The sequence below is a fragment of the Rhinatrema bivittatum genome, chromosome 2 (genome assembly GCF_901001135.1).
Source record: "Rhinatrema bivittatum chromosome 2, aRhiBiv1.1, whole genome shotgun sequence".
In the NCBI taxonomy this organism is placed as follows: domain Eukaryota; kingdom Metazoa; phylum Chordata; class Amphibia; order Gymnophiona; family Rhinatrematidae; genus Rhinatrema; species Rhinatrema bivittatum.
In genome coordinates this window covers 577,554,387-577,567,168 of record NC_042616.1, presented here as the reverse complement: position 1 = coordinate 577,567,168, position 12,782 = coordinate 577,554,387, and the positions used below count along the sequence as shown (strand labels likewise).

At 46.2% G+C, this 12,782-nt stretch overlaps 1 protein-coding gene across 3 annotated transcripts in view; it reads right to left on the bottom strand.

Annotated features, from left to right (window-relative positions):
- PPP4R1 (protein phosphatase 4 regulatory subunit 1) overlaps window positions 1-12,782 on the bottom strand; it is a 249,425-nt gene that overhangs the window by 48,061 nt on the left and 188,582 nt on the right. For all 3 annotated transcript variants that reach the window (XM_029590990.1, XM_029590992.1, XM_029590993.1), the window contains 2 exons: window positions 11,418-11,603; window positions 7,511-7,672 (listed from right to left, as the gene is read on the bottom strand). In XM_029590990.1, coding sequence (XP_029446850.1) covers window positions 7,511-7,672; window positions 11,418-11,603 — 348 coding nt within the window. The remainder of the gene's footprint in view (window positions 1-7,510; window positions 7,673-11,417; window positions 11,604-12,782) is intronic.

Sequence of the window (12,782 nt, the reverse complement as noted above, 5' to 3'; positions counted from 1 at the left end):
AAATTTTATGTGAATGGAATATCCGCTCCTCCACTCCAGAATATGTGCCCTTCTGGCAGGTCCCCCTTTACCAACATCGCCCACTCACAACAAGCTAGGGTGGCAGCAACAGATTTGTGATAAGACTAGTTTTCTCTCTTGTGGCTCTCTCTGAAACCAGTATCTAAAATACAGCTTCAACACTTTCATCTTTTCACTTTTAAATGTCCTGATCACAGTCCTGCCATCAATAATACCTAAACAGAAAATAAAGAACTTTGAATGTAGAGGATGGTCTTTCCTGAAAAAGGATCTAAATGTGGTACTGATGTCAGCATAATGCATCCAAAATAAAATGCCTTCAAATTAACTACTTTCACAATAATCTGAAGTGAGAATATAAATTACTTTCTATCACATTACTAGTGACTTTTAAATGATCTATTGCAACAGAATTGTTATTTCTGTGAGATACCTTTGGATATATGCATAAAATGTTAGCACTATATTTTTTATTTTTATGTGAAACTCCCACCCATGTGGGGAGCTTCACATATTTGGCATTTAGGAAGAAAGTTAAGTGTCTAGTGTTTTCTCAAGCTGTTGCCTCAGATATTTGATAGGAAAATTAGTGCTTACCTGATAATTTTCATTCCTGTAGTACCAAGGATCAGTCCAGACTGCTGGGTTATGCCTCCGTCCAGCAGATGGAGTCAGAGAGAAACTGAAAAGGCACCACCCCTATAGCCTGGTGTGCCCCCTGCGATCCTTCAGTATAATCGATAAAGCAGAATGATAGAAGAAATCTTAGGCAAGAACCCATGACTAGAACAAGTGAAACATGAACTCTTGGAAAAAACGAGGAAAAACCCCGGCTGAAAATGCCGCTGAACTGAACGATAAGATACCCGTGCATGCGTACCATAAAGGAAGTCTGAAATACAAGTACACACTGACGGGACTGCTCCGGACATGGGCGGGCGTCTGGACTGATCCTTGGTACTACAGGAACGAAAATTATCAGGTAAGTACTAATTTTCCTTTCCCTGTACGTACCAGGATCAGTTCAGACTGCTGGGAAGTACCCAAGCTGCCCTAAAAGGGGTGGGATCTTGACAGTCCCGCTCGAAGCACACCGCTGCCAAACAAAGTTACCGTCGGATCTTGCACGTCCAAACGGTAGTGTCTAGCAAAAGTGTGCAAGGATTTCCAAGTCGCCGCCCGGAAAATTTCCTGAGGAGAAACAAAAGCACTCTCTGCCCAAGACGCCGCCTGGGAACGCAGGGAATGGGCCTTAAGACCTTCCGGAACGGCGCGCCCCCAACAAATGTAAGACGAAGCAATAGCCTCCTTCAGCCAGCAGGCTATAGTTGTCTTAGAAGCCTTGAACCCCTTCCTAGGGCCACTCCATAAGACGAAAAGGTGATCAGATAATCGAAAAGGATTGGTTACTTCCAAGTACCGTAATAAGGCCCGTCGAACATCCAACCGCCTAAGCTCCGACGCCTCACAGCCTTCCCCGGAAAATGCTGGTAGCTCTACAGTTTGATTCACATGAAAAGTCAAAACTACCTTTGGCAAGAAGGAACAGTACGAAGCGAAACCCCTGAGGCCGAAATACGGAGGAAAGGCTCCCTGCAGGACAACACTTGAAGCTCTGAAATGCGCCTCGCAGAACAAATAGCCACCAAGAAAACAGTCTTGAGAGTTAGATCCTTGAGTGTAGCCCACTTCAGCGGTTCAAAAGGAGAAGTACAAAGGCCACGAAGAACCAAATTCAGACTCCAAGCAGGACAGGTAGGTTTTACCGGCGGTCGCAAATTCTTGACCCCCTTCAAAAATCTGGCTACATCAGGGTGCATGGCAATGGAAACGCCGTCAATTTTGCCGCGAAAACAGCCTAAGGCCGCTACCTGTACGCGAAGGGAATTATAGGATAAGCCCTTCTTTAGGCCCTCCTGCAAAAATGTCAGAATATGAGACACTGTAGCCTGCCTTGGGGACATGGAGAATCCGCGACACCAAGAGTCAAACACCTTCAATACACGCACATAGGTCACCGAGGTAGACTGTTTACGAGCTTGAAGAAGAGTAGTGATGACCGAATCAGAATATCCCTTCTTCCTCAATTGACGCCTCTCATAAGCCAAGCCGCTAGACAGAAGCGATCGGCCTGGTCGAAAAACACTGGACCCTGCCGCAAGAGGCGAGGCAGATGACCGAGGCGCAAGGGACCGTCCATCGCTAGGTTGATCAGATCGGTGAACCACGGCCTCCTTGGCCACTCCGGCACCACGAGAATGACCGGACCCCTGTGGGATTCTATCCGACACAACACCTTGCCTACCAGTGGCCACGGAGGGAAGACGTATAGGAGAACACGCGCGGGCCATGGAAGAACGAGCGTGTCCACACCTTCTGACCCGTGCTCTCGTCTGCGGCTGAAGAAGCGAGCTGCCTTTGCATTTAGGCGTGTCGCCATGAGATCCACTCGGGGCGTTCCCCATCTTCGAACTATGAGTTTGAGTGCCTCTTGAGACAGTTCCCACTCCCCCGGATCCAATTGCTGGCGGCTGAGGTAGTCCGCCTGAATGTTGTCGACCCCGGCTATGAGGGATGCCGCTATGCGAGACAGATGCTTTTCCGCCCAATCCATTAACTTGCTCACCTCAGAAGCAACCAGATGACTCCTGGTACCCCCTTGGCGATTTATATAAGCCACCGTAGTCGCATTGTCGGACAAGACCCGAACCGCTCGATGTCGAATCAGAGGGAGAAAACGCTGCAGCACCAAGCGAACCGCTCTGGTCTCCAGACGATCGATGGACCACTTGGTCTGCGGAAGCATCCACCGTCCCTGAGCAGACTGAGATTGGCAGACCGCCCCCCAACCCGACAGGCTGGCGTCCGTCGTGATGATGATCCATTGCGGGGGCTCCAAATCGACGCACTGGAGCAAATGGGACGGCTGCAACCACCATTGCAGACTGGACCTGGCCAGGTCTGGGAGTGATAAAGGCACCCGGAACTCCTCCGACTTGGGGTCCCACCGAGACAGGAGCGCTCTCTGTAAGGGTCGCATATGCGCAAAAGCCCAAGGAACCAACTCCAGAGTGGACGCCATATATCCAAGAACCTGCAAATAATCCCACACCACCGGCAAAGGCGGAGCTAATAGACGACGAACCTGCGCCATCAGGCGCTCCATCCTTGCCTGTGGTAGGAAAACCTTGCCCAAATTGGTGTCGAACAAGGCTCCCAGAAACTCCAATCTCTGGGAGGGAATCAGCTGGCTCTTGGGGTGGTTGACGACCCAACCAAGGGAACTCAGACTGAGAAGAACCGCTTGCACTGCCTCTTCGCAGAGTCGTTTTGATTTTGCCCGAATGAGCCAGTCGTCCAAGTACGGATGTATGAGCACACCTTCTCTCCGGAGGCTCGCAGCGACGACCACCATCACCTTGGTGAAGACTCTCGGGGCTGTCGCGAGGCCGAATGGAAGAGCACAGAACTAGTAATGGGATCCCAGGATCATGAACCGCAGAAACCGCTGATGAAACTCCTGGATCCCTATGTGCAGGTATGCCTCTGTGAGATCCAAAGAAGCCAAAAATTCGCCTTCGTGGACCGCCACGATGACAGAGCGCAGGGTCTCCATCCGAAAGCGCGGGATTCTCAAAGCTCTGTTGACCTGTTTTAGATCCAGTATTGGTCGAAAAGCACCCTCCTTCTTTGGGACGATGAAATAGTTGGAATAGCGACCTGTGCCTTGCTCGGCCACCGGTACTGGAACTATAGCCCCCAGAGCCTGTAACCGCGCTAGCATCTGCGAAATCGCCTTTTGTTTGTCCCGCGACCCGCAGGGAGAAATGAGGAAGAAATTGCGGAGAGGTTGTGCAAAATCCAAAGCGTAGCCGTGGTTGATAATGTCGAGGACCCATTGGTCTGAGGTTACTCTGGCCCATTCCTCCCGAAAGTGAAAAAGGCGACCTCCCACTTCCGGAACGGAGGGATGGACCGGCGTCCCCTCATTGAGTCGTCTTACTGTTGGTGAAAGCCTGACCCGCTCCCGTGCACACTTGTCACCGGCCACGAAAGGAATGAGACCATCCTTGGGAACGTGCAGGCGGTTGCCGTGGGGCATATGACTAAGAACCTCTTCCGGAGCGAAACCGGCGCTGACCGCGAAACCGACCACAAAAGGTGCCCGAGGAACGGAATGATTTTGGCTTGTCCTCCGGCAACTTGAAGATCTTGTTCTCTCCCAAGGACCGAATAAGTTGTTCCAACTCGTCCCCGAACAGAAGTTTACCCCAAAAAGGAAAGGAACCGAGCTGCGCTTTGGACGAGGAATCCGCCGCCCAGTGACGGAGCCATAGGAGGCGTCTTGCGGAAACTGCTGACGCCATGGAGCGGGCTGAAGTGCGAAGAAGGTCATACAAGGCATCTGCCGCATAGGCTACCGCCGAATCCATGCGGTTTGCCTGCTCCGCTTCCCCTGGAGGCAGATCCTGAGCTGTTAACATTTGCTGTACCCAGTGGAGAGTAGCCCTCTGCACCATGCAGCTGCAAACCGCCGCCTGTACCCCCAGAGCTGACGCCTCAAAAATTCGCTTGAGCAATACTTCCAATTTTCGATCTTGGAGATCCTTAAGGGCCGTGCCCCCCGTAACTGGGATGGTGGTATGTTTAGCAATGGCGGTAACTGCGGAATCCACCTTAGGCACCTTAAGCAGCTCCAAGGCCTCAAGAGGGAGCGGGTAAAGCTTATCCATAGCTCGGCTAACCATCAAGGTAGCCTCCGGAGCATCCCATTCCCGGGACACAATCTGAGAAAGCTTATGATGAAAAGGGAACGCGTGTGAAGGCGCGCGGAGCCCCGTCAACTCCAAATCCCCTGGCAAGGAATCTGAGTCAATATGTGGCACTGGAATTCACAGTTCTTGAAGGACATGCGCGATCAAGGGGTCCAATTCTTCCTTATGGAACAACCGGAGAACCTGTGGATCATCCCCTTCTACAGGATCCGTGTCCCCCATGTCACCCCCTGAGTCCGGGGCGTGGGGATCCTGTGGGAAAGGATCCATGAGAGTGTGCTGCGGAGGCTTAGGAGCCGGGACTGGGCCAGAGTCTCCTAACCCCAGACCCTCGAGACCTGTGGAAAATTTCCCACGCTTATCAGGAGCCGGAGCCCCCTGCTCCCATTCTGCTTCGGCCTCCAGATAAGCCTTGTGAAGTAATAGTACAAAATGAGAGGAGAAGGGATGAGGTCTTTTCTTATGACCCCCCCTTGGCCCCCAAAGGTGGCAAGCTGATGTCCTCAACAGAACCGCGGGGCCGGCATGGGCTCAAATCCGGTGGAGACAGAGGATCATCATCCTCTGCCTTCCCTGAGGAATCTGCGTCTCGATTGGGCTAATCCAAGATGGCCGCTGCGCGATTTAAAATGGCCGCCGCCCCGATATCGGGAGCAAGCCACGCTGCTGCCTGCCCGAGTCTTTGTGCCGCGAAGGGAGGGACTTCCCGGCCGGGGCTACCCTCCGCAAAGGCCCCTTGCCCCCGGGGATGCACCGGGAGCAGAGGCCTTCACGCGAGAGCCGGAGCCCTGATTCTCCGCAAGCGGTGCAGACCACTCCCCTGGGCATTCTCACTGCAAAGAAAACGGTGCGAAAATGGCGCGGAACAGTGTCGGGTGGCAGGCCACCCCCTCCGGAGGCCCAGATGAGGACAGCAGGCAGGGGAGCAAAGGAAAGAAAAAATTACCTCTTTTTTTTTTTTTTTTAAGACTCAATAGCGCTGCCACCGGCAGCCAGGAAATGCAGCACAAGTTTGTTCTTTATTTATTTATTTATTTATTTACACTTCTGGAGCCTGCAGAAAGGAGGATTTCCCTCTGCTAAACTTCTCCGAGGAAACAAGCGTCTCAAGAAGGCGGAGGGGGAGAGTGACCGGCCCACCGATGAATCCTCCCCCTCCTCCCACAGGGCAGGGCAGGAATGCACTCCGGGAAAAGGCTCCAGGGCAAAGCCCTGCCTTGCCTGCTACGGCTCCCTACTTCAGGTTCTGCCTTGTTCTAGTCACAGGAGTACCCCAGAAAACTTAAATCAAATCTGGTAGAGGAAACCTCTCTCCACTCTTTAACTTTTTTTTTTTTTTTTTTTTCCAGAGATCAGGACCGCAGGTTATGCTCTCTCATCTGCTGGAGTCAGAGATATACTGAAGGATCGCAGGGGGCGCACCAGGCTATAGGGGTGGTGCCTTTTCAGTTTCTCTCTGACTCCATCTGCTGGACGGGAGGCATAACCCAGCAGTCTGGACTGATCCTGGTACGTACAGGGAACTTTATTTTTTGATAACAATTTTAAGAATTACTCCCCAAAGGATTTTGAATTTTAATATGTACAAAATTTGTTAGGATAATTACATTTTGTCTTGCTTTGTTTTTTATGCAATGTAAATTAAGATTATGTATGTGTTATTCTGTGATCCTCTAGGAACAATTTTATTTGGACACGTGGAATGTAAGTATTTTAAATAACAAAAACTGAAAATCCAGAAATGGCTGGAAACTACTAAATAGCAAAATATATTAAATCCAGCTGAGAAAGATAAGGGTAAATAAAAAATGTTTACATTTAAATTTTTTAAATATAGCAGAGCTGATTATTTGTAACAGGTGTTCTCAGAGGATGTCAGTCCTCTCAAGTGGGTGACATCTGATGGAACCTGTCCCAGAACTTTTATGGCAAAGTTCCTAGAACTTTGACTGTGCCCTACTAGGCATGTGTGGCATGACGACACCACATGTTCACGCATGGGCACCCTTTAGTCTAATTTCTTAGCTTAAATTTGGAAAAGCCAACTCCAAGGAGAGGCAAGTGGGTTTTGTGAATACTGACATCCTCTGTGAAACCCTAGGTACAGATTGCCTCAAATAAAAAAAGGGGATACTAAAACAGTGCCAACTGGCATAACAAGAACTGGTTTAAGTAGCGCAAGACTTCTTTCTTTATATTTTTTATGTAAAGAGGTAGCCTGAAATAAAAACAATGGTCTCTATAGCAGGGATGGATTTGAGCTCTACACCTCAAAGAGATTCTGCAGGTCAGACTGGCTGAACCTACTGTCAAGTTAGGTGTTTTGTCCAAGCAATAGTGCCATGTGAATATGTGGAGAGAACTCCTCGTTGCAGCCGTGCAGATCTCCTCCATGAACACGGACCTTAGGTGGGTTATCAACTCTGCTGTGACTCTGACACTATGAGCCTTGACATCACCCCCAGTTTCAGGCCTGCCTGGGCATAACAGAAGGAGATGCAATCTGCTAGCCAACTGAATAAAGTGTTTTTGGCAACAGCAATTCCCACTATATTGGTGTCAAAAGAAAGAATACCCTTTTAAGTATAACAAATGCTTTGAGGTGTAAGCTTTCAGGACCACATTATCCCTTCTTCAGGCAATTTCACAAACGGTTGAAAACCCTTGTATTAATAACAGTATCTATGATGGTAAAGTGAAAGTTTGTAAATTACCTTTAGAAAATCATATAGGTGTTTTAAGACACCTATCCTAACTTCATCAAGATCCTTTAAAAACCCGTTGAAGATGGGAACCAGATCTGCAGCTGTGAGCGAGTCTCCGAGGATAACAGCTAGCTCATGGATAGAGAATGCTAATGTTCTTCGAACTTTCCACTGCAAAGGTATAAGCAACTATTAGTGAATAAAGAAAAGCTACACATGACTGAAGATTTCATGGCCAAGTTTAGATTCCACAGCTAATGTCTGATGGCACAGTGCTAAAAATATAATGCAGTAGCTGTTCTCCTATTCTGAATAAGGAAAAAAGCTGCAGATACTGATCTGTTGCAGTTTAATGTATCTTACATTTAAGCAATGCATTGTGTTTCCAGCAAATATTAGAAACTTCAGAAAGCCAGCCCTGAGGGACCTTTAGCACACATAAACCTAGAAAAAAAACAGGGCACTTCAATTTGTCAATGTAGTGGGGCTCTAATGATTGCTATAATCACCATTACAACAATTCTGCCAATTTGATTTAAAGCCAAAACAAACCCCACCACGCACATAAAAAAAATCCCCTAAACTTTTCTGCTCCAGAATTTTCTATGAGCAAGAGGCACTTAAATGACAATATCCATTGTTTGAGTATAAAAAAAATAAATTACAGACATGAAACAATACTATTCCATCTGCCATTTTGACATTATTGGAAAAACATTCTTTTTTCAAGCACTGGAGAAAAAGCCTGGAGGCAACACGTTCATGGAAGAATTTCAGCTAAGACAAGGTCCAGCATTCTACTGTGTTAAAGATCGAGGGCAGACTAGAGGAACATCTCTGCCTTAAAAATAACATCAGATTGTATGTTCTCCTAGTCACTGCTATTGTGCAGTATTTTAAAAAATTTGACCAGAGAGATCATAGATATGCAACCAAATGGCCTTAATTTTATAAATCGCCAGAAAGGAAAAACTGCAATACAGAGTACACAATGCTTCTCTTGCTCTGGAAAAGCAGCCAGGTGATGATGGAGGCGGACACAAGACTGCTGATGCATGGTCAACTAAAGCACTGAAATGTGCAACCTCCATTGAAGGCCTTCTCACAGGCTTTGGCCTGAATGATGACCTGAAATGCTCAGGTATTCATCTTGTAAAAGTAGGGGACTGTAGGTGGCAGAGGGAGGGAGGCAGAAAATGAGGGTAAAATGAAGAAAAAGCTACATTCTTCAACCACTTTCACCTCCCATGGAGACAGCAATATCTTTAGTGCAGTAAAACAAATTCTGCTTAGGTGAAAAGTATTAAATCAGGAACTCATCAGATTTAGCAAGCTGGCTAACAAGATACACTGAAATTTCTCCTGTATAGCAGAAATCTGGCTATATGAATATCATTTTTGGTTTTCAAATTTCTATGAATGCATGCAATAGATTAATCCTATGTGGATTTTAGCTCCCATTCTCAGCATCTTTTTTTAACTTATTGAAAGAACGCAAAACTTGACATATCGCAGAAATGTTCAGCTGGACATACAGATTAACAAAAGCATCTTCTAATAAAACGTATCCATTTATAAGCTATATTCTTTAATTTTTCCTTCAAGGGCTATCTGTGAAGTCAGCAATGTGAAGCAACATTATCCCAGTAACAGCTATTCAATTTAAAATAAACATTTAAAAAAAAAACAAAAAAAAAAAACTGGTTTCGTACAATACCCATTGGCCCTGAGTCCATCTGGCTATACGCTAGGAAAATTTTACTTGCATTTATTGAAATTTTCTTCTAGGAGTTTTTAATAACCTGATGCGCATATATGATCAGGAGGCAGCAGGTTTTATGAGAATAATTTCTCCCAAGGTTTTGAGGAAGGACAGCTTTAACTAATTCAGTACAAGGGATTTTCAATTGGAGGAACATAAACCCTTAGGGGTACTTGAAAGGGATGAAGAAGGTAGGATGGACTCTCAAGCAATTCAGTCCTTCTTTCCCATCATTAAATTGTCACTATAAGCCATTCTTCTAACAACACTATATCATCTGCAGTGGTAATCTATTGTGAGGAAGAGCGCAAGTGGAAACTGAGCCAGCATGTGTGCTCCATTCCCTGCTTTCTCTATGGAAGACAGGAGGGAGCTGGGCATAAGTGGAGCACGTGAACTGGCTCAGTTCCTGCCCACGCTTTCTCAAGACCAATTACCACCACTACTACAGTCTTTTGGTGAGGCCCAGGATGGCCTCTTGCTCAAGAAGAAAGGCCCATGGAGACAACAGATAATTGGGGAAGGGGGAGAGGGGCTAAAGACTAAATATCACAGGGAGTGCATTAGGGAAGGATGAATGAAGCTGGGATGTGGTCACTGGGGGAAGGAGATAAAGAGGAGACTGAAAAGGAGAACAGAGGAAAAGATGGGACTGAAAGGAGAGGGTGGAGGACTGCGAGAGAGGGGGAGATGTAGGAAAGGAAAGCAAGACGTTAAGTGTGAGAAAAAGTGAGAAAAGAATAGAAAGGGATAGTAGAGAGGGAAATAGAGGTTAAAGACGGAGCAGGTAGGTGGAATAGTACGAGATAAAGACAAAAGATCGGTGAGATGAGAAGGGAAGAGATATTGTGCAGCAGAAAGAAGTGGATAAGATCAAAATGAGAATGTAAAAGAGAATGTTGGCAATAGATACTGCTACTACTTAACATTTCTATAGCGCTACACGACATAGGGGGGCGCTGTGCAAACACACAAAAAAGCAGTCCCTGCTCATTAAGGCTCACGATCTAATAATGAGTGAGGAGGCCGAGACAGAGATAGGGAAGAGACATAAAAGGTAAAATGGAAAGAAAGCCAGGGAAAGGATTCAAAGGGCTGACAAGAGGAAAGATTGCTAAATCTTATCATGGAATTAACTCTTGGTATTTTTGGTAGTTATTGGAATATTCAGGGCTGGCCTTAGGATTTCATGACCATTATGGCCACAAAGGAAACCACTGTTTCAGGGGCACCACTGCAGAGCTACTGGAGATGTCCTTTCCTCCTCATCCACACAGTATGAAATGGGCATAAGACAGAAGGGGTACATTTTTTAAAAAAGATTGAAAACCCCTGCGATAATAGAACAGCATTTGTTTTTCTTGTTGCGATTTTGCTATTCCCCTGAAGAAGGCGCAGTACAAAATATTTACAAGAATTATGTCAACAATATTGCCTAGCAACACTGCCATGTCCTATTGCAATCGAAAAATTATTATGCATTGTATTCCTTTTGCTGGTGATCAAGATATGCAGTAAACTAGTCATGTTTGAGCAAGCATGACATGCGCCTCTTTTGTATCCAGTTCGCAACTCAACCTGCAGGTTTCAAGACCAGAATGGCTTCCTTTTACTTTCACTCCTTTTAACAAGGAGACATACAAGCATTTCCTGATGCCTGGTTGTCTTCTTTGACCATAGGCACTAACTAATGGCAGGACAGCTTTCAACATACTGGATAACACCACATTGTATTCTCTCCCTAAGATTTCACTGGACTGAACAGGCCTCTTTCCCGCCTCATGCTGATCACATAACCTGCAATGCTAAAATAATATGCATCCAGTTTATCTATAGTAGCACTTAATAAAATATACAATGTTCTACCATTTCCTATTAAACTGAAACAGTCACTATCTACCAATCATTACAATGTTTTACTTCTTGTTAAACTTTTTATCTTTCCTCTAACTCTAATCCCAGTTAGAATGACCCCCGTTTTATTGTAACTTTTTCTTCCATGCACTTGTTTTACTTTTTAATGTATACTCTTATGTTATTAGTTATTTACGTTATAATGTATTTCTCACCCCTTGTTTTATGTAAACCGACATGATACGAACTCCGTGAATGCCGGTATAGAAAAATACAAATAAATAAATAAATAAACCATACCTGCATGTCTGATGCTAGTGTCTCGTAGGTGTCTTTCAGGCAGTGCCAATTCTGCCTACCAAGTGTAAGTGCCACACCAGGAAGGCTATAAGCACAGTGTTTGGCTATTTCGGTATCAACAGTCTGTGCACGAGAAGGATCAGTCATGGATAAATACTGATCCAACAAGGCTTGAGGCACAACATCCTTGGATATGAGAGAAAGATAGTATTTAGTGACAGCTAAAAGGTATCACAAATTCTGTCATGCAGACAATACAGTAAAGCGGAGTTGCTTACCTGTAACAGGTGTCCTTTGAGGACAGCAGGATGTTAGTCCTCACACATGGGTGACATCATCGGATGGAGCCCGGTCCGGGACTTGACCTCAAAGATTCTAGAACTTTCAAACATGCCCTACTGAGTATGCGCAGCTGTAGTTATCACCCTTCCCCCTAGGCAGAGCCCCTCAGTCCATGATATAGCTAATACATGGAGAAACCAACTCCCAGGGGAGGCGAGAGGGTTTCATGAGGACTAACATCCTGCTCTCCTTAGAGAACATCTGTTACAGGTAAGCAACTCTGCTTTCTCAGAGGACAAGCAGGAAGGTAGTCCCCACACATGGGTGATTCCCAAGCTATAGGCTGTCTGAGCAGGACAAAGTGGGAAACTGCATGCTGAAAGCATCACCTCTTTCCCTCTTGCCCATAAGGCACATGACCCACGACCCACAAAGGAGTCTAGGCGAGAAAAGAGTTGGGTTCTACAAAAAGAAAACCATAGAAAAGACTGAGACACAAAACCCGATGCATAGCAGAGGTGCCTAAGGCACGGGAGTGATGCAAATGCCAGCAAGAAACATACTCTGCATCAAAGAAAACATTTGAAACAGGGTTTCGGATCAGTAAACCCTGATAACGACTGTAGGTCTAGAACCTCCTAGATTTAGGAAAAAGTCTAGAGATGTAAACAAGAGAAGAACACTTGGATGAAGACCGCACAGTTTCCTTCATTATTACAAGACAACTGAAAAACCAACTGGGTTCCGAGAGCTTTCCAGAAAGAAAATGCAGTCTACTGGCATCTGAAGGACAGAATGCATCTGCAGAAGTGTGCCCATGTTTGGTTGACAGGCACAATGGGCAGAAAAACCCAAGCAACGCTTGGAAGAATAATCAGACCCTACATGCCACAGTACCAGATACAGCTGACCATGCAGGGCAGCATCAAGAATTTTAGAGGATAAAAAAAGCAATCCCTGAATGGGATTGCTAGCCCCAATCCCCAAGCATGGATACAATTTAGGCCTGAAGCTCACTCATACTGCACCCTGTCAAAGGCAGGGCTATCCATCTTGTCTACAGGATAGTTCAGGTGAGCAGGA